The sequence below is a fragment of the Numenius arquata genome, chromosome 4, assembly GCF_964106895.1.
Source record: "Numenius arquata chromosome 4, bNumArq3.hap1.1, whole genome shotgun sequence".
NCBI classification, from domain to species: domain Eukaryota; kingdom Metazoa; phylum Chordata; class Aves; order Charadriiformes; family Scolopacidae; genus Numenius; species Numenius arquata.
Window position 1 is genome coordinate 38,925,559 of NC_133579.1, and position 26,232 is coordinate 38,951,790.

The window sequence follows — 26,232 nt, forward strand, 5'->3', positions numbered from 1 at the left end:
AAAATCATGGACTTAGTTGATTAGAAATAACACAAAATTATACACTATTTGTAAATCTTCACTATCACATCTACCTACAGTAAGCATCATTTTCAGACTTATTTCAGCGGAACCTGAATCCAGAGAAAAGCTTACACCTTTCAGCTGACCGCCACAGAGGCCCTGAAGTGGGTGGACAGCAGAGGTCAGTCATTTAGCACAGGCAGAGAAGTCACCGGTGCAGCCTTGTGACAGGGGACTGGGAATCAGAATGTACCCTAATCTCCCTTCTTTTTGGAGCTGTCCAGCTCCCGAGTGTGAGCTCAAATACCAGGTATCCAGGAGGACACTATTGTAGGAAAAAAAACTTCTCCAACTCAATATTATATATATACATATCATATATATATATGTATATATATAGTATTTATCAGATAGAGCACTATGAAAAAAACCCTAAACGTGAGCACTTGGTCACTCTGTCAACACTAAAGGAAAGCTCACTAAGGAAGGCAGCTGTGTTTAAAATAGAAATTATCTCTGAAAAAAAAAAAAAAAGAATTATTTAAAAAATTGACTTAGATGAACTTCATTCATGTGTGGTTATTAAACTTGAAGACCACAGCCTGGAGGTGTGAAAAGCACCTTTTGCTTGTCAAAAACCAAGACGATCTGACATCAGAAGTGTTGGGGTGTGAAGCAACCTACAGGGCTTGACCCACAGTAAAGAGCTTTAGAAAAGGCAATGAATGCCAAGGGCCTCTAAGGGAAAGAAGGGACTTCAAGATGTTGTGATGGCTTAATTACCATATCCTCACTGACTGGGTAAAATTACTGCAAGATTTCTGCATGTGTATTGCTGTTTAATTGTAGTCTTTAAGCTCTGAAAGACCAAGGCACAATAGTTCCAAATATCAGATCCAGGGAGTCACCAAAACTGACAATCTGAGTACATTAAGCTGTGTACTTACCATTAGTACCATTCATGCTTCTGTGCCTTCATTGATGAACATATTCCTGGCTCCCAAAAGTCAGCTGCCGCTATTACAGACAGAACTGCAAGCAGGGTTTTGTATTTCATAACCCTGAGCTCAATACCCATTATTGCTGCTTATGGGAATTTTAAAGATGTGCTTTATTTAAATAAGCTTTTCTTCATCAAAATAACTGTAACAGATGTTTTATGTTCTGTTTGTTTTGCTATGTGTTAACACTGCAGAGAGTGATTAAATTAACTCCCCAAGTAGTATATTTCTAGGGTGAAACTAAACAAGAAGAAATCAAAGCATATGTCCAAGGGAAAGTCAAGCATGCATTCCAGGGACAGATAGATTGGCAGTGCTACTTTTCCTGATTCTTTAGATGGTGTCATTGTTTGCAATGAAAAGTGTGCATCACATTCCCAAGATCTATGGGGCATCTGTGTGTGTTATCACACTGGTGATAATGGAGTGTGATTAATACTAAAGCTACGGCTAATTTATCTTTGTTCTCCTGAACCACAATTCCCTATATTCCTCTACTTTTCATACATTTTTTAATATCAATAATATTTTTCTACTATACAGATTAATATATATCACAATTAAAAGTGGTATTGGAGAAGGGTATTGGGTCACAAGGCTAGAGTGAAATTACTGTTCGTTAAAGAACAGTAATAATTTATTTGACAAAATGAAAAAGATATATAAAAAATTCTTATTAGCAATTCCTTGAAGTTGGGTCATAGAAACTTCATTACACTGCATACGCTTTGACAAGCAAGGCTGCCCTAGGAATGTTTCTTCAAAAAATAATAATAATAAAAATATTATCTATTTTAAAGCTCTTTGTGTACTGACGAAATAAGCCCAAACACTGTACGAATTCAGTAGTGAAGTATCTGTCCTGATTTTTGCCTTGCTTGTCATCATTAACAGAACAATAGATCCACCCATGAGTCACTAGGACCATGACAAACTGTGCTATGCCAGGATGACAACTTTTCTCATCTAAATGAAAAAAGAAGTCAAGAAAATGTCACCGTTCTCAGATTGAAGTTTTCTGACAAAACAAAGCTAATGACACCACAACAGTCTTTCTCAACGGATGCCTTACTATAACTTTGATTTGAGAAACATGCTTTGAACACAGGATATTCTCGAAGGCATTAATAGGGATCTCAGGACTGATTCTATTCTCTGCTTTCCAAGTCTGGATATGTGAAGTTGTTCTGATTATATCTCCATTTGAGAACTGAACCATTTTGGTTGGGAAGACAAGAAGTCTGTTTGTGGGTGGGGTGGGGTGTGGTTGCGGGCGTTTGTTTTGGTTTGGTTTTGGTGTTGGTGTTCTGGCATTTTTTGGGTGTGGTGTTTTTTGTTGGTTGGACTCGATGATCTCAAAGGTCCCATCCAACCAAAAATATTCTGTGATTCTGCAATTTAAGTGTGAACTTAAGAACTTGTGCACTATATCGATGTAGGATTTCTTCTGTCTATACAGCCCACTTTTGTGCAGAGTATCTTGTGCCCCACACATGAAAAAAAGTAATAGTGCCATTTGAACTGCTTTTAGGAGAGCTAAACACTACTTAGGTTGAATTATTTCAACCTGGACTAAGTTCTAACAGAGGGTTTGGTTTTTCAGGCTGTTGAGATAGTAAAGTTAAAGGTGCTTGGTATCTCAGACAGTTAAACTCAGAAATGTCGGAAAATAGGCTGCAACAGATGACTAATGATGTCAAAAGATAGGAGACAGAAGATAAGCTGAATTATACCAGACGTTACTTGCTACATATATTGGGCTATTATCCTATACAAAGAGAATTTATGTTGAAAAAAATAAAAGCCAATAGAGATTAAGGCAGCTAGAATAGCTAGGTTGAATGTTTACATTGATACCTCAGTCAGATAAAACATGAGCTCACAGTTAAGAAAATGGTTAGTTTGAAATAGTTGACACTTCCATTCCTGCACCTTTAGGCTGAGCTGTCGCTCTGCGTGTGGCTGAGCCTGAGCTCCCTGCGAGGAGGATTGTGTCACCGGCATGGTGGGGTCCATCTCAGAGTTCTCAGCTCTCATTTTGCAGAAAAGGGGCAAAAACACAGAGAGATTAATGCAGCTTCTGTGAGGTTGTTCTGGAAGTCTGTGGTAGAGATAGGATGTGCCAGGTTTCATCCTACCTTTCTGACCACCTGACTGGGAATGGGTGCTCATCATTTATTGTCAAAGAAATAACCGGTGGTAGCTCAGCTAACCTTACCAGCTGCTGTTGTTGCTTTTTGAAATCCACATAAAGCGTTTTCAGATCCCTACAGTGTGCTTCCATGGTTTCTTAGCTGTGCTAAGACGATCCCTATGGTGTGCTTTCATTGTTTTTTAGCTGTGCTATGAAACCCTGACAATCCATATCTCTTCTCTGCAGTGCCATCCTGCCAGTGCATGCATATATGTGTCTCCTTCCAAGGCACGTATACACATGTGCTTCTGTTCTCTTTGCACATCTTTTTCATTCCTTCGTATAATTTATTCATGCCAGTTTGTTATCAAGTATTGTATTTCTGCCCATTTATTATTTAGTGGACAATAAGGAAATGGTATAACACAAAACAGCACAGCATAAGGAAAAAGTACATCAGGGAGTTGGTGGACTGGGTGGTCGTATCTGGTAGACTCAAGGAGGTATTCCAGATTAGTCTCTGCGCTGTTAGATGTTATTGCTTACTGTGGGGCTGATTCTATAAGCACTTGTGTGCCAAAATCCCACAGATACAGTCAGGTTTCTGTAATGAGGACTGGCAGTTTCAGATTCTTGGAGAAAAAGGTTTCCTTCAGCTAACTGAAGGGGTGCCCCAGGCCCCTTTTCAGTCTCTGCGTATGCAGTTGTAGATGACCAGTTTGTCGACACACTGAATGACACTTGACTGCAGGCCTATAATGAGCACTACTGAAGGGAATGAAGAAAGCTGTTCACGGGTTTAAAATGAAGCATATGTACCATCATTAACAGGATCAGGACCTGAACTGATATGCTCTGTGTGTGTTGTGTTGTGTTGTGTGTTGAGTGCACTCTCTATGTCAAGGTAAGCATTTCTGCTCCCACCACTGTTTTCTTTCAGCTTAAATGGCAAGGCTGAGAAATCCGAAATATGTATGGGAATGTTAAAAGCTCCAGCAAATTTTTAATAATTTAGAGGAGTAATTTACCTCCAATTGAATTGTACCTTTAAAAATTGTGTCTTGTTTACCACAACTGTAAAATGTCTATTTTTTGTTCTCCTATGTCTTATCTCCTGCTGAATCGGGAAGGTGGACAAGATGGCCAGTCTCTACAACATACATGTCCGCACAGGTTGCTTCTGTAACACAGGAGCCTGCCAGATACATTTGGGTATAAGCAATGAGAACATCCAAAGGAACCTGCAGGTTAGTTTCTTAATGAGATTACATGATATATTGCCCATGGAAAATACCTGGATTTCATGACCCAGGAGACATCTTCTGGCTATCAGTTCTGAATTTCCTGAAGGATGGGTCCTTTGAAGGGGAGAAGAAAATCTGGCTCTGTATCAAAAAAACCTCAACCCCTAAGTAGTTAAGGGATAAGATAGGTGTATCATGTCCTGTGGTTTTGAGTCTCTGCAACTTTAAGAATGCAAGTAAATTTGATTTGCTTTCTCTGACCTTTCAACTCAATTGCCAAGTTAAAGAAATAAATGAATTGAAATTCAATCCATTGAAATGAGTTGTTGAAACAAAATAATTTCATAGACCCAAAGCAGTATGTGTTGCTTGCTTTTATTTCATTGGAAAATATGAATTTGTGGCTTCTTGTTCTGATTTGGAATTACATGAAATCCAGACTTCCTGCAGAATAGAAGTTCTGGACAATTAATTTCCTGTTGTTCCTTAAGTATTCTTAGTTGTACTTAGTAATGTTCAAGTATTATAGTCCTATGCTGTTAAAGCATACAAAAATTGGACAAGAAACAATAAATGAGAATACACAGTGAATCTCAGAGAGTCAAGTAAATTTAGATGACATCTACCTAGATTACTGGTGTGTTAGATTGTTAGAACATGAATGTAAAGACTGTTTTCTAGATTACTAATATTTTCCATAAATTGTCATTACAAGATGTGTAACAGGATGTATTACAATGAAGTGGGGGAGGCTTCACGTCTGCATATTTGTTAGAGTTTGAAATTACAGTAAATTAATACAGAACAATCCAAAATTTTATTAATGGTATTCTTCAAAAGATAAAAAATTATAAGGGTCCCTGGAGAAATATGGTTAGTTTTCTTAGGATGTTAGGTAGGAACTCATTTACTTATTTGCACAGGAGGAACCTCTCTCCTCAGTCAATCAATCAATCAATACTTGGCAGAAGAGTTACGTGTATATTAACAGATGCAACCTAATTTTGCAAATGTTGCTTCTGCTCTATTGTGAAGGATAAAAACTATGTGAAACTGCATTAAAATATTTACTACTACTGTACTGCATGCTTTGACATAGAGGGGTTTTTTTTTAATTTCTTCCTGCATAAATTCATTGAACTGTGACATTTCTTACCTTAAAAAGCCCTCGTGTAAATAATCTATTCACACTTCCATTTTTATGTAACAGAAATGTGTAAATAAATGAAATTCTGAGGAAAAAAAAAAATACAAGCCACTGCACTTACAGGAATAAGGGTGCTGACTTAGGACTAAATCTTGTGTCCATTGGTGAGCTAATGTTAGATGGATGAGCAAAGAGGGTCTCTAGCTTATCTCACTAGGGGGAAGTAGCAGCATTCCCTGACCCACTTACTGAAGGAAAATTTTCTACTCTAAAGGAGAGTTTTCCAGAGAATGCTGTATGAAAGACATAACAGATGGAGAGGTATCTATGTGGGGGTTGTTATTTAAAGCCTTTTTCAACGAAGATTTTTCATGAGTGGCAACCTGTGCTCTTCAAAGGAAGAAGTGCTAGGGGGAAGGAAGGCTAGTTCCCTCCATCCTGAAAGCAGTGCGTTGACCGGATCAGCAAGACAGATTTACTGCATAACCAATGACAAGGGAAGTCACTTTGGATGTTGGAGGTCTAGGTTCAAGCCTCTGTTTTGCTAATATCCCAGTATAGCTATCCACTGGACTATTTAACACAAGCCATGAATAAGCCACTGATAATTTGAATTGAAACTGTTCTGACAGTAAATATCAAGAAAACTGCCCCAGAAAAATCAGCAGTCTTGTGGTTTGTTCACTTATCTGAATGTAATATCCCAATTTAAATCCCAGTAAACTATGCAGATGAGATTGGAATATACCTGTAGACTGCCCTAGCTAACAGGCCATCCTGGGACATACAAACTTCTGATTCTTGACATGTTTTTGAGAATTCTCTCTTGCCTTAGGGTAGAATAGGACAAGCATCTCAAAATTATCTTCTTTCCAGCTTGAGTAAGTAATAAGATAGTTGGGATTTTTTTCTCCATTTTCTCTTTGTATTCATGAGTTAACTTTGTATTTTGGAAAACAGTTTTTCATGTTGGGATTAAGAGACTTGTGAATAACTATGTAAAACTGGAGGGAAATAAAGCAAGGTCTGTCATAACAGTTCACTGGTTTTCTTCCTGTTTCAAACTAGGCTGGCCACGTCTGTGGAGATGATATAGACCTAGTTGATGGACGTCCCACTGGTTCTGTGAGAATATCCTTTGGCTATATGTCTTCTTTTGAAGATGCACAGACTTTTTTGAAATTCATCATAGCCACCAGACTCTCCAAGTCAGACACTGAGAATGCCTTCCAGTCCTCTGTAACAAAGCTGATGAGAGAGTCTGTCCCAGATGAGCACCCTTCCTTTAACAGTGTGGATAAATTGTCTCCAATACTGCACATCTCGGACAGAGAACTCAGCAAAAATTCATCTGCGACAATGACGACTGTCAACTGGCAGCCACTAGAGGCTGAGGAGGAAAGCATAAGGGCAGCTGTTTCTGAGACTGCAGTACCAACATGTAGAAGAGGTGGCAAGCCCATCACTGTCACCAACATTTACCTCTACCCAATCAAATCCTGCTCTGCATTTGAGGTATATGCTTTGAATCATTCTTAAGTGTTCTTCTCAACCTTGTGTTTTTCCTTACCCCTGTCAGACATGTCAACCAGGAATAGAATGTGAGATATTGAAATATTAGGGATGAGATATTAGGAAGCACTATGTGGGTACCCGTTTTTTCCTTTTCTCCAATTTCTCCGAACTCCTGCATACTAAAGTACTTTGAAGGATTTTCAATTAGGCTGAAGTTACAGGATGCAAATGTGTCTTCTGCTCTCCTCTCCCCCCGTCCCCCAACAGACAAATCTGTACATAATATGCAATCTTGAAGAAAATAGTTGGATTTGCAAAATGACTAAAATATAATCAAGTAATTAGTATGCTTTTACAGAATGACATGTGATGGACTTGTAGGCATTGATGGGTAGGCAGCAATTGAGAAATAACTTGATTAACGTGTTATAATTGAGAGGAGACTGATTTACATTACAAAGAAATGTTATCATTAAAAATACATTTGCAACAGAAATATGACATTTAAGTGTTGCTGCACTATTTGAAAGTTCACTCTTTGAAGATTTTAATTGCTTTTTTACCAAGTTAATAATATCGTCACCTTAGCTGTGACTTTTTTTTTTAAATAATGCATGATGAAATAGGTGTGTGGCTCACACATGACCTAGAATGTGACTCCGCTTAGTACCATACTGGGAAGTGATTTAATGAATGTCAATAACAGTATAACTTTCCCTATGAAAATTTGTTGGTGTATGTCATTGTCTCACATCTGAGTGAAAATTGGGGTCAAACCCAGTGACAAATCACCTGCATTTAAAATATGGCTTCTCAGCTGATTTGATCATGATTTATTCTTTTTTTTTCTTAATGCAAAAAGAGGCTGGGGAATTAAGGCAAACACTTAAATGATCAACAAAACATCTGTATTTTTAAATTTGGTTTGGCTTGTGATGTCTTTAATGCAAAGGCACCATCTTGAGCATTAAATGAGACCTGAACAAACAATTTCTACCCCTTATTAACCTCCCGCTAAATCAAACTGTTTAGAAAATCAAAGTAATCCTACATTTCCTGTGAAAATATTTTAACCTTTGTTTATGTGTTGCAGTTGTTATAGCTGTATTACATAAACCCTCTACAGAAGCTGCTGAAATATGTTGTAGCAGTATTCAGGCCCCTTTGGGGTTAAATTCTATTTTTAATGTGCAGGATGCTGTTGTGAGATACATACCACAACATTCAGTGCTAGGAAAGTGCTTTGAAGTGATTGTGGCCAGGAGCAGGTAAGACGTACCTAGGCATGAAAGAAAGCTTATGCTTCCTCACAATGTGAGCCAGGTTTCTTCTCTTCAAGCTCTCTGAGGGTAAACGACTCTAGGTGATAAATACATACAAAACCAGTACTCCATGGCAGACAGAGCTGCAGTTTTATATGGAGAGGGAAAATCCCCATGCCTCATGCATACTTCTTGTGCCAGGTGTATGTTAATAGGCCCAGTGTAAAAGCAGTGTTCATCTTACCTCAACTGACCTCTCTGAAGTCAGATATTATTCTGTAACCAGTGAGAGATGGATGCCTGCTAATTCCTTTTATCGTAAAATAGGCATCTGCAGTAGGAAAAATGAATTGTTCCTGGATATTTCTATCTCTTTCCATTGACTACAAGAGGAATCCAAGGCAACTTGGTCTACACACCTAACACTAGCTGATTTTAGTAGTTAAAAAATAGATATTAATATTGCAACTACATTATGAGTTTTAGTTTTGCATGCCTAGAGTCATTTTCAAAATGTGTTTTGGTATTTTTTGATAGCAAAGCATCAGCCACATTAGAACACAGTCAGCCAAGCACTGTCAGAGCCTGTATTGCCAAAGAGTAATATACAATTAAATATATTCTGGATTTAGTATATAGTATTGGAAGGGACTGGAAGTTCACTATAAATAGCATTTAGTTCTTTTCCTCCTCTTCTCAAAGAGCATTTTTGTGCATTTCCACTTAGTTGATAGAAGATACATGAGTAGGATTTTCCACATCGAAGTATTTCCCCAAAGCAAACATGTTTGCTTTTGTGACCTTCTTCCTGTCCACCAGGCATTCTTCATTTTTTTTTCATCCCAAAAGTCTGAGTGGCACTTCTAGACCTGTCGTACATTTATAACCAGCCTCTGAAAGATCTGTCAGTCTCATTGTCTGCCTACAGAAAAGGTAAAAATGGCAACTTACAGCCCACCATTTGTAATGAGCTTTAAAACTCATTTAATCCTGTCCTAAATCAAGCAGTGGCTTGGTCTCTTCCCAATGGGTAAGAGTTCAGTAGGAAGCCATCTCTACCAGAACCCACACCATCACTAACTGCAGAGTGCACCTCCCCCCACAAATCTACGTATGTCATTACTGCAATTTCAGCCTTTATCACCTTGAAAGGGGAAAATAACCCATGCCACATGCACTGGAGTTTGAAGCAAGACATGCTAGAGAAATGTTACCACAATTAAATGGAATGAAATCCTGAAAATCATTTTGCCTTCTGAAATATTGATTATCCCAGGCTTTATCATGAAAAGACTGAATCCTATAGAAAATTATTTCTTTGCCATTCTCTTATTGCTCTTTGTAATACAGACTTCACACTTAAAATTATATTATTTCCTTACTTTATAAACTCCTAGACTTCTGAAGTAATAATCATGTAGCTTGTAGTTTCCTTGGTCTTTGGTTAGAATACAAGAACTGAAATGCAGTTTCTTGTTTTAAATCTAAAATACCTTTAGATGCCTTGTATTTTTTGGAAATTTAGAAAAGTATTTTCCCAATTAAAAACTTTATCTCCATTTTTATCAGCTATAGAGTAGCTCTGAGCTGTCTGATGTGAAAGTGTGAAAGTGGCTCAGATATTGGGCAGCAGTAAATTCACTCATCTTGTGATACTTGGATGCTTGAGATCAGAATCTCATAGATCTGTAAGTTCAAGTGCAGGCCTCCAGCTGGTATGGGAGGTCAGACCTTTAGCGTGTGTAGTAAATAGGCTTTACTGTAAGTACATGATCACTTATGTTTGCCTAAAATAATATGTGCAGTGGAAAATTCCAAATGACTGTGTGTGCAGGACCCACCCTATCTGCCAGTGAAATCTGCCCACTGACTTACTGGTTGCAGGATAGATGACTTGATTAGTGTCAGGAGGACAAACTCGATGAGGATGTGAGTACAAACTCACAGCTGTTTCATCTCCTTTTTAGAGTCACATAATCTCCTCCTCTCCTAAACTCTGATTTCTCTGTTCTATTCTAAGTGCTTTAGTATGGGAGGTGCTTGACCTCCAGAGTGCAGAGTGCTTTGGCAGCTGGGAGGATGAAGCTTGGCATGAAGATCATCAGCTCACTGCAGGTCAGTTAGTTCCTACAGCATTTTAGAGAGTGTTCCTGGCCATGGGAAGGTCTCTGTTCAGTGTCATTCCATGGGTTTAGTACACATAGCACAGAAAGCAGAGGGCAGAATATTCTAACTCAGCTTCTTAAATGCGCTTTCTTTTCCCTACAATTATTTTATTAAATGGGGAGAAGCAGAGAAGAGGAGTAACCTCTGTTCCAGACCACTTTTTTCTTCTTTTCCAGCATAAAAATGTTTTAAACATGCATTTTTAAATATGAACATCTCTCATGTCAATGAATTTTGCATAATTACATGATGCAATGTGCCCAGTGAAAAAGGGCAAACTTAAACATTAATAACTTTATTATTCTTGCAGTAGATTTCAGAGTATAAAAATTGCATCTCAACACAGAAGACAAATTAGCTTTTAATTTCAAATACAATGCGAATTCCTAGTGATCAGTGGATAAATTATACGTATACGGCTAACATTTTTAAACTTACATAATGTAAAACCCATTCAGTGATTCCTTTAATGTGTTCAAAAATTGTGTTAGCCTTTATGATGACATTACTGTGAACTATGGAGAAATGCAGCCCAAAATGTTTTAAAGAAAATTCTAGGAAAAAAACCAAAACAAAACAAAACCAAAAAAAAAAACCAACCATGTTTTTGCAGTGGATATTTTTACATTACAAGAAGAAAAATGTGCTAAAGCAGATAGGACAATACCATGTACTGGCTTTACTATGCAATGATCCTTGCTCACGACAGGTAGAGCAGACCTCATGTTGGATGATTAGCTCACCTGCTATGCTGGGAATGAAGGTGTATGCTAGCATCTGTCAGTAAAATCATGGTGTCCCTGCTTTCTTTCTGTCCTCCCACTTCTAGTTTGTCTCTATAGTCAGAGATGGTCACACAACTTCAGGGAATCAAGTTAGAAGCTATGCAATACGTCATCGCTTACTGCGATGTATGCGAACCTGTGTTATTTTACTTCACAGTAAGCTTCATTGGCTGCTTTACTTCACTGTATTGGTTGCCTGAATATATGTATTTAGTGACATTTGAGTGCCCTGCCTGACCTCCTACTGCTGGTATACCAGGATGTGGATCATCTTTGCAGCCTGTGTCATATCTGCTGGCCTTGGGCAGATATATCAGACATAATCTGAGGGAGCTGAATTGAACCACTCTTCTTCATCTTCAGATGAAAGCAGAGCAGGCTTGAACTCTCTAATTCAGTTGCTTGTAATCACTTAACAATCCCTTCAGCCTCTTTGAAATAATGATAGGAGACAGTCTGCACAGATCTTCCATGCTCGTCTCCAGTGTCAGTATTAGCAACAAACCAGCTCTGACAGTTTCATGATGGTCTGTGATTCTCTGTCTAAGGCAGGGTATACAGTTATTTTGTTGTTGCAACTTTATTTATTGGGGTCCTAGCAACATATGAAATGCAGTAAGTTGCAAAGTGGAGGGGAACTGTGGCACTTGACAGTGTACAGGGGACACCCATGAGAGGTCAGGGGCTCACTGCTGGGCACGTGTATGTATGATTCTTGTTACAATGGCAAATACCCCGAGGACGGGGGAAAATGGGCTGAGGATGTGTAGTTGTGTGCTGCATTATTACATGCCATTATTTTGGACCAGGGGTATTTTGAACGGAAGGCGATGATCATTTCCAAATATCTGCTACATACTTAGCTGGGCTTTCTACATAATGCCTATCATCATGTAAGAATTAGCTGAAGCACTGATTAAAGAAAGAATGTTTTATTTTGCTCATAAAACCTCTTGCCTTCAGCGCAGGGTAAACAAACACTTAAGCATTTCCTGAATAAGATTGCTGTCCTGAAGTGGAACCAAAACAACTGAATGTTACGACTGGGAGCTAGGAATCACTGTGCTCTTTTTCTGTTCTCCTGCTTTCTTAGTTTATTCTGCTCTTTGTATACTGCAAATTCTGTAAAGATCTGTTACATCCACGGGAGGATGTATTACCGATTAATGAACTTCTGTTTTGGAGGGGAGATTTGTTAGCAGGAAATTCTTGCAGTTCTCAGATGATCACCAGCTGTTCCAAATGCATTTGTAACCTAATTATACAGGATAACCGAAAAATACTGGCCTCTCCAAAGAATAATTTCCAGCAAGGACAAAAGTCTGTTCTTTGCTGATACTGCAGGTTTTGAGCTATAATTCCTCTCCTAAAGAGACAGGGCAAAGGTTGACATCATTTAGGTGCTGACAGGTGCTTGGACAACATGGTTTCAGATGACACTGTCAGACCTAAAGTTTCAATTTTTGACTGATTTTTTCATCCGTGCTCACTTAAAAATCTGCCAAAGAATATTATATATCAAGTAAGTTGATAAAATAAGTTTCTTGTCTTTAAAATGTTTCCATGTATTTTCTGTATTCAATACAGTTAAAAGCACTGTGGCCAAATTCTTTAGAGTTCAGCTTTAATGCTTTAACTTTTCAGTTCCAGAGTGCCTGCCCTCAGCTTTCTCTAGTCAGGCCTTCAGTGTCAAGCTGTTGCTGCAGGCCCCTGTACAACCTGGAAAAGTTTATAACAACAGGATATTGTGGATTCTGTGGGGTTTTGGATAGAACACATGCTAAACAAAAATGTGGTTTTTAATTAATCTAACCAGTGCTTCCAGCCATGCTTTTCTTCAGAGCATCAGGTTGTGCCTGACATATCTTTCTCTCACTACTGTTTGCTAATCTTTTGCCAGTTAATTCATGTGAGCTGTGCTAAGCTTCTCTACAAGAATTTAACAAAGTTCAGCTGTAGTTAACTTTTCTCCATATTCAGCTGTGACTAAAAAGCATACATGAGCTGCAGCAGTAAGTTTAAATGCTCAGCTTTATGTTAAAAGAATGGTATTAATATTTTAACATTCTGAAGGAGAAAGCAGTTATTAATATCACCCAAAGGCATTACTAAAATTGTTCTCTTTTTGGATTTCAAGATTGCCATCTGTGTAGCATCAGTAACAGATGTTCTTTTCACCAGAAAAACGTACATGAAAGCAAGGACAATATGCTTGTATAGGCTATTGGATGTAAAGAGTGTTGTAGAAGTAATGGAAGAATAGAGAGCAAAGTAGACAATATGTTTTCTTGTAAGGGGATCTGGAGAAACTATTGTGCTCCTGGCTGAACCAGGAGCCTCAGTGGTGGAGGTTTGCTCACATGGATTAATTGATAAAGTGATTCCAGTTTTATGAAAAATATGTTTTTTCAGAATTTTGAATTTCACATTTTCCTTGTTTTTTATTGGTTTGTTTTTTTCCTTGATTCATACAACTCCCATGAAATGTCCATGCTTTGTAAATTAAAAGAAAATTGGTCAGGGGAGATACCCTAAAAATGGATGAGTATAAAACTGGAAACAGTTTTCAGAATGTTTCAGTTTCAGACATCATTTACTCTATTCTTATACCTCTGTTAAATCAAAGTGTATGATAATATGTAACAAATTGTAGTAACTCCGTTTTGTTTTGTCAGCTTTGTGCAGTGGTATCTTTATCTTTGATTTGCAATTAAGGTTTCTCTTATAAAGGCTGACATTGCCTTGCACAAGTTTTCCTGATTTAAAAAAAATTCAGTAACGGTTTCTTGTCCCTCTCTTTTCAGCATGAATCTATTAATGCAGCTAACATTCTCTAAACCTTTGTATCCCCTCCTGTTACTTTCCCAGGTTACAGAATGGCCAGTAGGAAACCAGGGTTTGCTGTATGACCGAAACTGGATGGTTGTAAACCAGAATGGAGTCTGCATGACTCAGAAGCAGGAGCCAAGGTTGTGTCTTGTAAATCCCTCAATTGATCTGGAGCAAAAAATTATGGTCATTCAGGCAGAAGGTTAGTAATCCATTTCTCCCCTTCATTATTGGCACCAAACTTCTAGGCAGAAACACCTGGATGCACCCCCCAAACTACTGAATGCTGTGTATGCTTACTGACTTCAGGGCCAAACTCTGCTACCAGCTGTGGGCAAAGAAAGCCCCGGCTGTGATATACAGCCCTGGGTAGTTTCCTACCTTGTTGTTGGGATGGGCAAAGAGTTTGCAGAGATGCCCTATGTGCAATCATAAAGTGGATGCTCCAGGAAAGAGTAATGAATTGACAGGTGTGGAAATTTACTGACTAGTGCGTCTCTCCGCATCATGAAGCCTCTAGGGACTGTTATTGCTGCAAAGATAAAGGAATAGGAGTCTAACATCAAACAACCTGGCCAAAGACCTTCCCATCTTATAGCTCTCCTCCTTCCAGCTGTGGGACTAGAGGGGTAGAGTCTTCAGTGGAAATCAGTAGGAATTAAAATAAGGACCAGACATTATTTAGCTCAGTTAAATACTTGCACTCGCAGGCAAGTATTTCGTGATGTTTGTGCTGCTTTGGATTCATCAAAACCCTTTTTATTCTCCACTGAGGGGAAAAAAAAAGAAAAAAAAACTTATGGCAAGTATTACAGAAAGGTCTTTGCTACTTGGGGGTGCAAATTATTTATTTTGCTAACAGTGCTATTAGCACTGAATGCCGGAACAGGTTTGCATTCTACAAAAGTCATTATTAATGCCAAGTTTGCATGTGGTTGAATGGTGTTCGTCATTTCCCTGGGGTCTAGCATTTACTCAGCCTGTATGCCTTAAACATTAATAATATATGTGCCCACATTTTCAGCAGCTAGAGCAAAACAAGGGAATCTATATTCAGATTTTTCACCCTTTACTAGAAATCTGTATGAGTGGATCTGTAACTACAGTCTCCTTTCTGTTTTTACATTACAGTTGTTGTCCTCTCCAGCTGTCTGAGCACCGTCCATAAAATTAAACCTGACCAGTTGATTTCTTTTGTCTGGAATAGGTTTGTCAAATGTACCTTTGGGTACTTCCACTAGTCTCGTGTGATTTTTTTGTGTGTGTTTCAGATTCCAAACACGGTCTGGTCTCTTCTTAGGGATTCCAGACTGACTCATTGGCACAAACACTGTTAATATCCATTCTTGCCTCTATAACCTTTCTCTGAAAAAATTGTTAACTCACTTCAGTTCCATGTGGAGCACCTTACACCTCAAATTTTTGTAGCACAGTTGCACAGACAGCCTTCTCTCACAATATTTAAATTACCAAGTGCTTCAGAACAAATTATTTCTAGTAACTCAGTTCCTTTCCATCTCTCTTCCTTTCTGCTTGCAGATACAGTGTGACAGCAGGCTACCTCTTGCTTGCAGATACAGTGTAAAGTCTTGTCCAAACCTTCTCCATTTATCCATTTTCAGAAGTTCAGCCCTGTTGGGCCTTTTGATTGCTTCGTTTCACTCTTCTGAGTATGTTCTTCATTTTTTTCCTTGCTAGTACCACATTGTTCAGACAAGTGCATATCCATTAGTACGTTTGCCTGTCAATAATACCTGCGCTGACATACTTCAGAGAGTCAGGAAGAAGTTTTCTCAGACAAAAATGACAGTCAGGGCACCCATTTCTCACTGAGATTTAGAATCTCTTGCCAGAGGTAGTGCCAGGCTGAAATTCACCTTTAAATCCTATGTTTTATGTTGTGTCATGTTTGGAGTTTTCACTGTCATTCAACTTGCTTCCCGTGACAGTGAGAACCATTTCCACCCAGAAGTGATTAACCAAGACTATGGATGATTTTTCCGACCAAAAGTTGATTGATCAGATCTCCAGGGTGCTCTAGCAGAATCACGGTTGGCATTTATTTATAGCCTGCTTTGGTACAGCCAGTATGTAACAGTAGAGTGATTTTATTATTTGTATAATGACTCTAGATACCAATAATCTTTGCCCATAAGGTGGACTGGGCCCCCTTTTTGTAATAGTCCTGCTATTTTTCACTCTTGCAGTGTACTTGCAAACTGTGGTGTTTTTTTAATGCTTGACAGTGAGATAATGGCTCTCATTTGCTTGGGGAGACTATTCCAGAGGTTACTGCTCCATAAGGCACCACAATGATGGGAACACATAGGAACCAGCAGGGTAAGACTGAGCAGATAAATCTGCAGGAAGTTGTTCCAGTATTTATTCGGTTTTCTTTCATCTTACCTGCAGTCTAAATGCATGGTTTGTTTGTATTAATTTTTAATTTTTTTCTTTTATCCTTTCACATACATGGGTCATTGTTGTATCTCCCACTAAATTAATTTCATGGCAGACAAATTTAATTTAATTTGTTGACTCGTTCCTTGAAAATCCCATGTTAATCACTGTTGCTTTTGTCACCACTCTCTCCAGCCTGTCAGTAGATTGTTGCTAACATAGGACCTGAAGCTGAACGCCATGTGTGTAGCGGGAGCAGGGATCAGTGCGGTGGAGAGCAGTAGCCCTCTCATGAGCCAGGATGGCTGTTGTGCAGCTCAGAGCCTTCACTGGCCTATGTCCTGGTGGTGAGGAGTGGTTGAGGGAGGCACCAGAGAAAAAAAAGAGAGGCAAAACCTCTGCTGCACATTACTGAATCCTCCTGCTCCAGTAAACATGAAAACCCAGCGGCTCCCAGCTGACTGGGTGATAACTGCAGCCAAGTGAGCTGCTTTCCCCCTGCTCCTCTGCAAGGAGGCCGTAACCACTATGCTTTCTCTACCAGTTTCTCTGCTATCATCTGCGCTTTCCTCATTGTGAGAGCAGGCTGTGGCAATCATCTCCATACAGATCACCCTTTGCTGTCTGGAGGCATCTCTCTCCCATAGAGAGCGCCTAAGGCAACTGTGCTGCTGGATTAGGTGCCTCTGGTAAGTGCCTAAAGCCGAGTGGGGCAAATCCCATGTAGATGAAGTATGTGGCCTTCTTAAAGAACATTTTGCTGTTACACTATTAGATTACGGTGAAGACTTTATCTGTGCCACTTTTAAAACATAATGAGTCTGCTCTCTCTCCCCCTCCAGGCACCTGCTTTCCTCTCCCTCTAGAAATTTTCATTAGTGGAAAATTTGCTTATGGCTATTTTATTTCAATATGGTTTAATATTCGCTGTCTTCTCTGTCCAACAAAATAAAATTGTCAGCATGATTTAGTGTGACAGTAACTACTTTAATACCTTTTGCTGAATCCTCCATGTGCTGAGACACTGCTTCATGTTCTTTCTTTAACCCCTGTGCGTTGGGTGTCTCCGTAGCCTGTCTAACAAGCTTCCTTGGATGGGCAGATCCGCTGTCTGACTGACCCAGCTGTGCAATCCTGCTGCCACTGTTGGTATCAAGGACATCAGACCGGGTCTCTAGACAAGGCCAAAACTGCTTGAAGGCTTAGGATCTTTTCCTGGCATGCCTGCAAAATTAGTTGGCTTGCATTGCAGCTGGGGAGCTCCGAGTATTCCTCTGATCCCTGAGGAAGGGGGTGAGAGCAGAGGGAGAGGAAGTGCTCCCTCTGTGCTTGGTCTCTCACTGGCTGTACTTTACTTCGGTAAAGGGGGAGAGATTTTAATTTTGAGAAACTACATTTCTGAATTTTGTCAGAATTATTTTCTTAGGCTATGTGGTTGTTAACAGGCATTTCCTATTCTTTTTGACATGAAGGGTATAACTAACCCTTACTATCGCAGGACCCACTTTGAGAAAAATGGTGTAACCTTCTGGTGGAGGAAGACAACTTTTTATATCTCAACTGAAGCAGTTAATGGTTTAGGCTCCCAGCAACTTAAAACTGGGCAGGAGCAAGTGCCTTTATTTCTAGAAGGTATATTAACTCCATTGGGAATCAAGGGAAATCTTGTCCTGCTCCATCAAATATATGCAGGCACAGATTACCCTGGGCTTGTTCTTGAACAACATAAAAGTAAGCCAAACAGAATTTAGCTGAGGATACATTTCAGTAGAAGACTAATTTCTCTCTTTCCATTTTAGCTAACAATCAGCATTACTCTGGCAAGTTGGACATTAGTTTACCGCTGCACAGAGGGAGAAATTTTGAGTGTTTTGAAGGCCCTTTAAAATATTGGAGTAGAAAGATGATAGCAAAACTGAGCAACTAATTACCCTTTATGGAGTTTATTGTGCCTTCAAATAGTCATGTGTTACTGCCAGTAAAAATAATGGGAATTAAGTGCATACACTGATGAAAGAATATACATGAATAGTTTATATTTCAGTCTATTGAAATAACAGATCTCTAATTTTTCTCATTGACTGAAAATAGGAGCTATAAAGACAAGAACATTTTTTTATATTAATACTTGAGCACATCTGTGAATTTTATTATCAAGCAAATGACCATGGAGAATGACAGCTTTTACAATTTAGTAAATGGCAATATTCTGCTTTATTTTTTTGCCTTAAGATAGAATAAAATTGTAATTAACAATGTTTAACTGACCTAAACATCACTGTAAAATGTGTACTGTTCAATAAAAATCTGATAGACTTGCTGGTGTATAAAAGCAGGGCTTTTTAAAGCCCTGAGACTCTATTTTAAGAAATTTTGTGAGTATGCCTTGCTTAGAAAGTATTTTTTAAAGATATAATAGCTAAGGATGCATACAGGACAAAACCTTTCAAACTCTTCCAGAAGGAATGATGCTAATGTATAATTTTTTTAAAGTACAAGAGCATTAGTTCCAGTTTATAAGATGATAGCATTGGCTTCTTTTTCAGGTTGTTGCAAGCAGGTTCAATGCATTTATTACGTACATTTTGTATTCCTCTAACTGAACCTAGCTTTTCTTCCTCTGTCCTTCTGAAGTTTACTAACATCATTAGCTAAAAGAGGAGTAGATGTCTTTCTGTATTGACAACTTGCGTGGAACAGAGTTGATAGTTGTGATACAGTGAATCTGTACTGCATTTCATTATTCTTCAGAAGGAAATAAACCAATTTTATTTCACTGAATCACAGAGTGTGTAGAGCTCAATTCTTATTTGTACTACAATAATATAAACAGGAAGCAATGAGTGAAATTGAAACATGCTGATACAAAGTTGGGCTATAGGAGGTCAGTCTTTACTGGTTTATGTTGCAGTATAATGGAAAAGAGTTGGATTCATTGCAGCCATGCAGTAAACCCCTTTGTTCATCGTTTCAGATTATTGCTTTCAATTAACAGAAAGGAAAACAGTACAGCTTTTCTTTTAGTTCTAGTAAGCCACAGTAACCTTTCCATCTCTGTGGCTCATTCCGGTCAAGATAAGAAAACTATGGAAGAAACTGTTAACATAGATCATTACCAGGAATTCCTCATCTGGTTTAAACTTAGAGATGGATAGATGGGAATACTTCTCTCATTAGTGGTCTCCATGCATTTTATCTTTAAACTATTGTAGTTTTATGTCACATTATATTTCTTTCCTTGAACAGCCTGTGCTTACTTTTTCTCTCCCCTTGCCCCCGCCACCTCCATCTTTCTGATCACTCCATCTCACCACTCCAAACAATCCCAACCCAACAGTGATTAACCTTATCTCCTGATTTGCTAGTGGGGGCACAACAGTGATAAACTCATCCTTTCAACAGAAACCATGACTGAGGCAGTAATTCTGTGCCAGTTTGGTTGCCCGAGATACGCAGAGAATGAAGTTACTCAAAGCTGAAATTGTATATTCCTTAATGTGGTTTGGGTACCAAGGTCATCTGCAGCCTTTGCTCTTTGCATTATCATTTGGAGCCACCTGCAGGCAGATAGTATAATTCTAGCAAAAAGAAAGAGGATTTTTGTTACATGCTATTTAGGAAGCTGCTATGATTGTGAACAGGTGTAAAAATAAGAACCTTTTTCATGACCCTATCTTTCTGCATAAATGTTTTTTTTTTAAAAATATTGTTTGCTCTCTGTCCAACTAGGCATGGACCCAATATCTGTATCACTAGAAGAAAATACTGGAAAAGAGGCTGTGATCTGTGAAAGTAAAGTCTGTTCACACAGGTGAGTGAGAGCAGAGAGGAATTGAAGCTGAAAATCACTGAAATGATTGGATGATTGGATGGACACACAGGGCCAAAAGTCCTTGTAAAAATGGAGGAGGGTGGAAAGCAATGAATGACTTAGTGGACCAGGAGAAGATGGATTTAGATAGATAATTTTGGCATGCCCAGCATTTCTAGTAGAAAACACTAAAAAATAATAAAAATTAGAAAGGGGGAGAAAGGTGGTGTAAAGAGACTGTGATGACTTGGCACTGACTTGAATAAGGAAGATCTTTGTTCTACTTGCTTCAAGGATGAGAAAAGGAAAAGGTGTTCCCAGTTACTTCCGAATGCCAACTGGGGGCCTCAGCAGGACGCTAGGATTCAGTGCCTTCATTAGACACTAATGATGCTGGCAACTTTGACCACTTCATGCTGTGCAGATTCAAAATCGCCAGAACCCACTGAGGCTATAAACAGCTTTCCATATTGACAACCCTTTTTAATTTTGTTTTGACCACCCATGTTCATCAGTGTCCCCTTAACAGTCCTGGGAAGATTGCAGGTGAATATGTGAAATAATATTAACTCTAATCAAGAGACATACCACTTCAGTGAAATATAACATTGCGCATAAATTAATTTCCTATCAGTGAATGTAAGTGTTTATCCATCATATTTTCTAAGTACTTCCCAGTCTCATTAAGTTTTCTGAGTGGCAGTGGATCAAGTGCCTTCCTAAAGTACATTTGCATTATCTACTATGTTTCTTTTCACTGGGTCTCTTGCTAAGTCCAACTAAAAGAGCCATTCACAGATTTACATCTTCTTTTAACCAAGGTATACTAATTCTTTGTAACTCTCTACATTTGCTTCTCTGAGGGTAACGCATAAACAAACCAGCAGAAGACCTGGCCATTTTCCCCATGGAGCCATGGAGGAAATGATCTTCTCCTTCTTTACTCCTAGCTATTCATATGATAAAGAGGATCATTTCCTCAGAAGTGTATTTTCCTCAGGTAGTGGAATTCACCCAAGAGTCATTTGTTTTAACCATCTGTCCCACTTCCCTTTGTGTTGACTCATCCTTAGCCTCCCCATGGTTAGCCCATCTATTACAGGCTGCAAAATAGCCTAGGTTGTCTTTCTCTCTGTGTGCATATAATTGGCTGCCATACTATTTATTGTAGTTTGTCTTTCATGTTAATGGCTGTGTCATTTTTAATGTATGAAATAGGAAATTTTCATGAAAAACTGCTTAGAGTTCTGAGGAGGAAGAAAAGGATGGAATGACAAAGAAAGGGGAGATGCAAGACAAACTGCACAGAGTGTACTGTGATTAGCAAATAAACAAGGCAAGCAAATAAACAAGGCAAGAAGTAAGGCAGAATGAGTGGACAAAGTTCATGAGATTCCCAAGCTGTTCAGAGATCCAACAGCACTGATGCCAGGTTCCCATGTTTCAGGAGAGAAGCCTCCAGGGCCAAAAAAATGGCCACAGAAGTTTAGTGAGCCCGAGTTTGCCTTGTGAAGGAGTTCATCAGTGTTAGCCTTCGTCTCAGCCGGGATTGTCCATCAGCATGTGCTGCTCACATCGGAGGGACATGGCTTTCTAGTACAATATCTAAGAGTGGGCAGATCCAAGTAGAAGATAGTGATGTTAAGGTTATTGATGTTGTAGAAGACCATAAATGCTCAAGGTTAGTGCTGTACTGAAATAGATAGGGACACAGCCTCCTCTTTGACAGGCCACAATATCAATGAGATCAATGGAATGGTATGAAGATCAAAGGAAGCGGTAGAAGAAGACAAAGGCGTAGTTAAAAACAAGGTGAACTGAGCCTGTTGTGTGTAAACGTATGTATTATATCCCTTGGGATCAATATTCAGACTTCAGCTGTCCTTGTTTCTTGTTCTATAAATTACCTAGCTAGAGGGACCAGCTGTAACGCACTGAAGCTAAATGACATAATGAGAAGATGAGTGGGGAACTCAAGGCGAACAGCAAGTAAAATCTGAGAGAGCTAGGCCTCCCTTTATAAATTGCCTGACATGTGCCAAATGAAAGGTAATGCTGACTGATGTAAAGTAATACTCAACAAAAATAAACATAAGCAGAAAATGAGTCAAATTGAACTGCACCAGAAGGACTTTGAACAAGACCTTGATGAGATGATGGTACTTGCTCAGAAAATGGCCTGACAATAAGGGAAAGCAGTTTGAAAACATAGGAGCCTTGGAATACAAAAACTACACAGCAACATTTGATGAAATACTAAGAATGCTGTGTGTCTCTAACTCAGCCAGTGTGACTCAAAATGGTAAGCAAATAAAAAAGAAGGCAAAACTTTGATCCTGATTTATACACTATTAAGCCCCAGCGGGCTGCTAGAGGTAATTGGTTCAAGAGATAATTTAAATACTCCTACCACCTCTGCTTGGGTGGGAAAAAATATCTGGGGAATTTGTTTAACCTGTACTGTTACCATGGGAGATTCGTGCCTTCTCCTTATCAGCTTTCTCCCTAACACAGTGACCAGCAAGGACACAAGAACTGCTCAGCTTAGCCTATAGAATCTCATGTGGAGTCTCATCTTTTGGCCCTTTTTTGTTGCCACAGCGTCTGCATCTTATAATACCAGAGTTTCGTTTCAGCTCTAGGACATCACTGGCTAAATGCAGCTGTGGTTGGCATCAGGCCAGTCTCAGAGTGGGGAGAGGGATATGCAGAGCTGCACCACAATCGAAATTCAGAACAAACATTAAAGAGATATCTGATCCCCGCAGGATTATAAAATCTCTTTGATTTCACTGGTCAAATGGATTTCTACCTGTGTAACTCAGCTGAACCTACAAAACATTGCGTAAAGCCAAGCCACTTCTCTCAATCCTAGTGCTTAGTTTCTTTTTCTGTGAGGAGCTGTTTTATTGTTTCATAGAGCAGATGTTTTCCATGCAGATCAGCTTCTTTGGCTGGATAGGACAAAATGGTAAGCATAGGACCACTGCTACCTCACTTTACTTACTACAAGAATCCTGCCTAGATTAGCATGAGAATTTGTATTCCTCTTACCTGTTTATGGCATTTAAAAGTTAGATGTCAGTCAAAGCTCCTTTTCTATTAATAGAGTTAAACACTCCCAGAGTGAGAGTCATCCCATCCTGAGGTCTAATACAGATGGGAACGACTTACCTCTTTCCATTATCTGTGAGGGGAACCCAGATAACTAATTTAAGATTGAAGTTAAGATTATTCGGGGCTGAGGAATCTAATGGCAAATAGGATCACTTCCCAGTGGTCTGATCTGTGCCCTGCCTGAACTGAGAGAAGTGATCTCAGAATCCTTCTTGGAGATATTACATCCAGGTAAAGAAGGTTCATCTATTGCCAGCCTTGCATAACTTACTAGACAATTTACTAGTAATGGAAACCATCTTTAGATAGAGAGATACTTGGGCTGTGCTAGTGGAGCCATGTTTGAATGTGGAGAGTCTGTACTAACACAAATTAATTTAGGAAATTAACATCATTGTATCTGATGGGATCATAAAAATTATATACAGTGGGGTAAGCTTAAATTCAACTCAGATTAATCCCCTTTGTTTTAGTAAAAAGCACAGACCAGAGAATAACTTTTTCATAATCCTGTATTGTAATATTGTAATATGGACTACCAGTTACTGTACTTCAGAGTCAGTGTCTTAAGCATTACAATTATTTTATCCTTTATTCCACAGTAATTTTCTGTATAAAACTAAATTAGATCTCGTGAATATTAACTTCAAGACTAACAGAGTAAAGTTGAGGAAATTGGGAGATAAAATTATGCAGAGCTTCACATCTCTGTTTTATCACTCATCAGAGAATACAGATTCTGTATTTTATATTGGAAGAAGCTGAAAAAACATCTTCATAATTCATCTTCAGTTTTGCAAATTAATTTTGGGCAATCGAATTTTGCTAAGTCCTTCTTTTCTCATAATAGGGTAAAAACATATGACTGTGGAGAAAGAATTGCTGGCTGGTTCTCTTTGTTTCTTGGTCGTCCGTGTCGCTTGATAAGACAAAGTTCAGACATGAAAAACAGATCGTATCAGAAAAATACAAAAGGTACGTTGTCATTTTTTAAAATATTTGTGATTCTGCAGTTAGTAAACATCAGGCTCATGGACTTCAGACTGACTATATAATTACGCTGACAAAGGGTGAAAGAATCATTCAATATTGATGTAGTAGGTTTCAAAGAGTACATTTATACCCAAACTATGTTTATGCTGCCCTTCTACTTGTTACATTTTGTGAAAATGTACAGATACACCAGTCTGCATTTTTTTTATCATCATGACCATGATTTTGTCTGGAAATTCAATGATCATTTTGAAAAACGATCATGCAAAATCCGTAACCAAAGAATTTATTCTTAGACTAAATTTCATTATAAAAAGGATCAAATGGAAAGAGCATAAAAAATACATATATTTTGCTCACGTGAATTGTTTTACAAATTTGGTAAAAACTTAACTCTACCTCAGTTTCTAAATGCATTGCATCATTATAATTTAGAGGTTTGAGGGGATTCTTGGAATCTTTCCTTAGTGTCTGGAGCCGAATTAATAATTTTTTAATGAGAATGAATAAGAGGTCAAAGGAAAGATGAGGTGAAATTACTAGTATAATCTTCCTGATTTTTAATGATTATTTTATAACGTTGGACTCATTCTTTTAGGTCTGGCATCTGCTACAAACATCTCACTCTCTCTTGTGAATGAAGCACAATACCTCCTGATAAACGTAGCAAGCATTCTGGAGCTGAAAGAACATATTTCTGCAAGGTAAGATCCTGCTGTCTCCAAATGTCTCTCAGCAGTCTTGGATTCCAGATGCTGATATAACTGTTTTATCTAGAAATTTAGAGATAGTTACTTTCCAATGTTCAACCGATATATAGGTACTAAACTGGTATAGTTACTGGTTCCTGTATGACTTCTGAAAAGTTGGATTAAATGCTTGAATATAATCTTTCTGCTAGTCATCTTTAGGAAAACTTAAACAAAATTCTTGTCAAATGATTTGGTGGCTGGAGACTGTTGGGAAACAGCCAACTTCTGTTTGTAGGAAGAACAAGGATAATTAGGTTTTCACAACATAAATAATCTGGCAGGTGAAAATACAAAATCTTGCTACTTGCTGAACTATTTCTTTCCTTTGGGAAGGATTAAGATTTATAGCAAACATTCACAACAGACATATTTTAAAACTACTTGCAGGACTGGATTCATTTCATTTCTTAATTGAATTTGGCTTTACTTGTACAAAAATGGGAACTACAAGCAGCAAATGAAACATTGAGCCAGCCCACAGTTCAAAGATGAGGAACCCATTACCAACTAAATTTTCATATGCTGATAATAGAAAGTTGCTGTTTCTTGACTATAAGTAGGACAGGCTCAAGTTCAATAGAAAATCTGCCCTCAAGGCCTCCATCATAGCTGTGCATCCCACAGCCCCAGAATTTGTTTCTGAGCCTCCTTTTCCTGTCTCACTGAACTTCTCCGCCTCTGCTTGGAGACATCTTCTCTCCTCCTGGTCACCCACCAAACACACCCCCTGTATTGAAATTCCTGTTTTGAGTAGAGGAGGAATATATATATATGTATAGCTGTAGAAGGATATGTATACAACTTCAGGATTTAAAACCAGTGACTGAATGAGGCATCGCTACAGATCACTGGAGCTTGTATAGCCTGAGGGTTTTCTTTCTTCAGGAGAAGACAGTTGGGCAATTTTAGCATATCATGGCCGTGCTTCTCCGGGAAAAATGCCTGGAAAAGGTTTTAATCAGTCCATCTCTCAGCTGTTTTGACTACCCTTTCTCAGTGACGGTTACTGCCATCTTTTTAGCCTTGACTGGCTCTGTTACATCTCCTTGGGAGAAAACCACTCGCAGGCATCC

General features: G+C 38.7%; 1 protein-coding gene across 1 annotated transcript in view; it reads left to right on the top strand.

Moving 5' to 3' along the window:
• MOCOS (molybdenum cofactor sulfurase) overlaps positions 1-26,232 on the top strand; it is a 219,082-nt gene that overhangs the window by 177,066 nt on the left and 15,784 nt on the right. The window contains exons 7-12 of the mRNA XM_074146562.1: positions 4,269-4,385; positions 6,598-7,044; positions 14,126-14,288; positions 20,216-20,297; positions 24,265-24,389; positions 25,006-25,111. Coding sequence (XP_074002663.1) covers positions 4,269-4,385; positions 6,598-7,044; positions 14,126-14,288; positions 20,216-20,297; positions 24,265-24,389; positions 25,006-25,111 — 1,040 coding nt within the window. The remainder of the gene's footprint in view (positions 1-4,268; positions 4,386-6,597; positions 7,045-14,125; positions 14,289-20,215; positions 20,298-24,264; positions 24,390-25,005; positions 25,112-26,232) is intronic.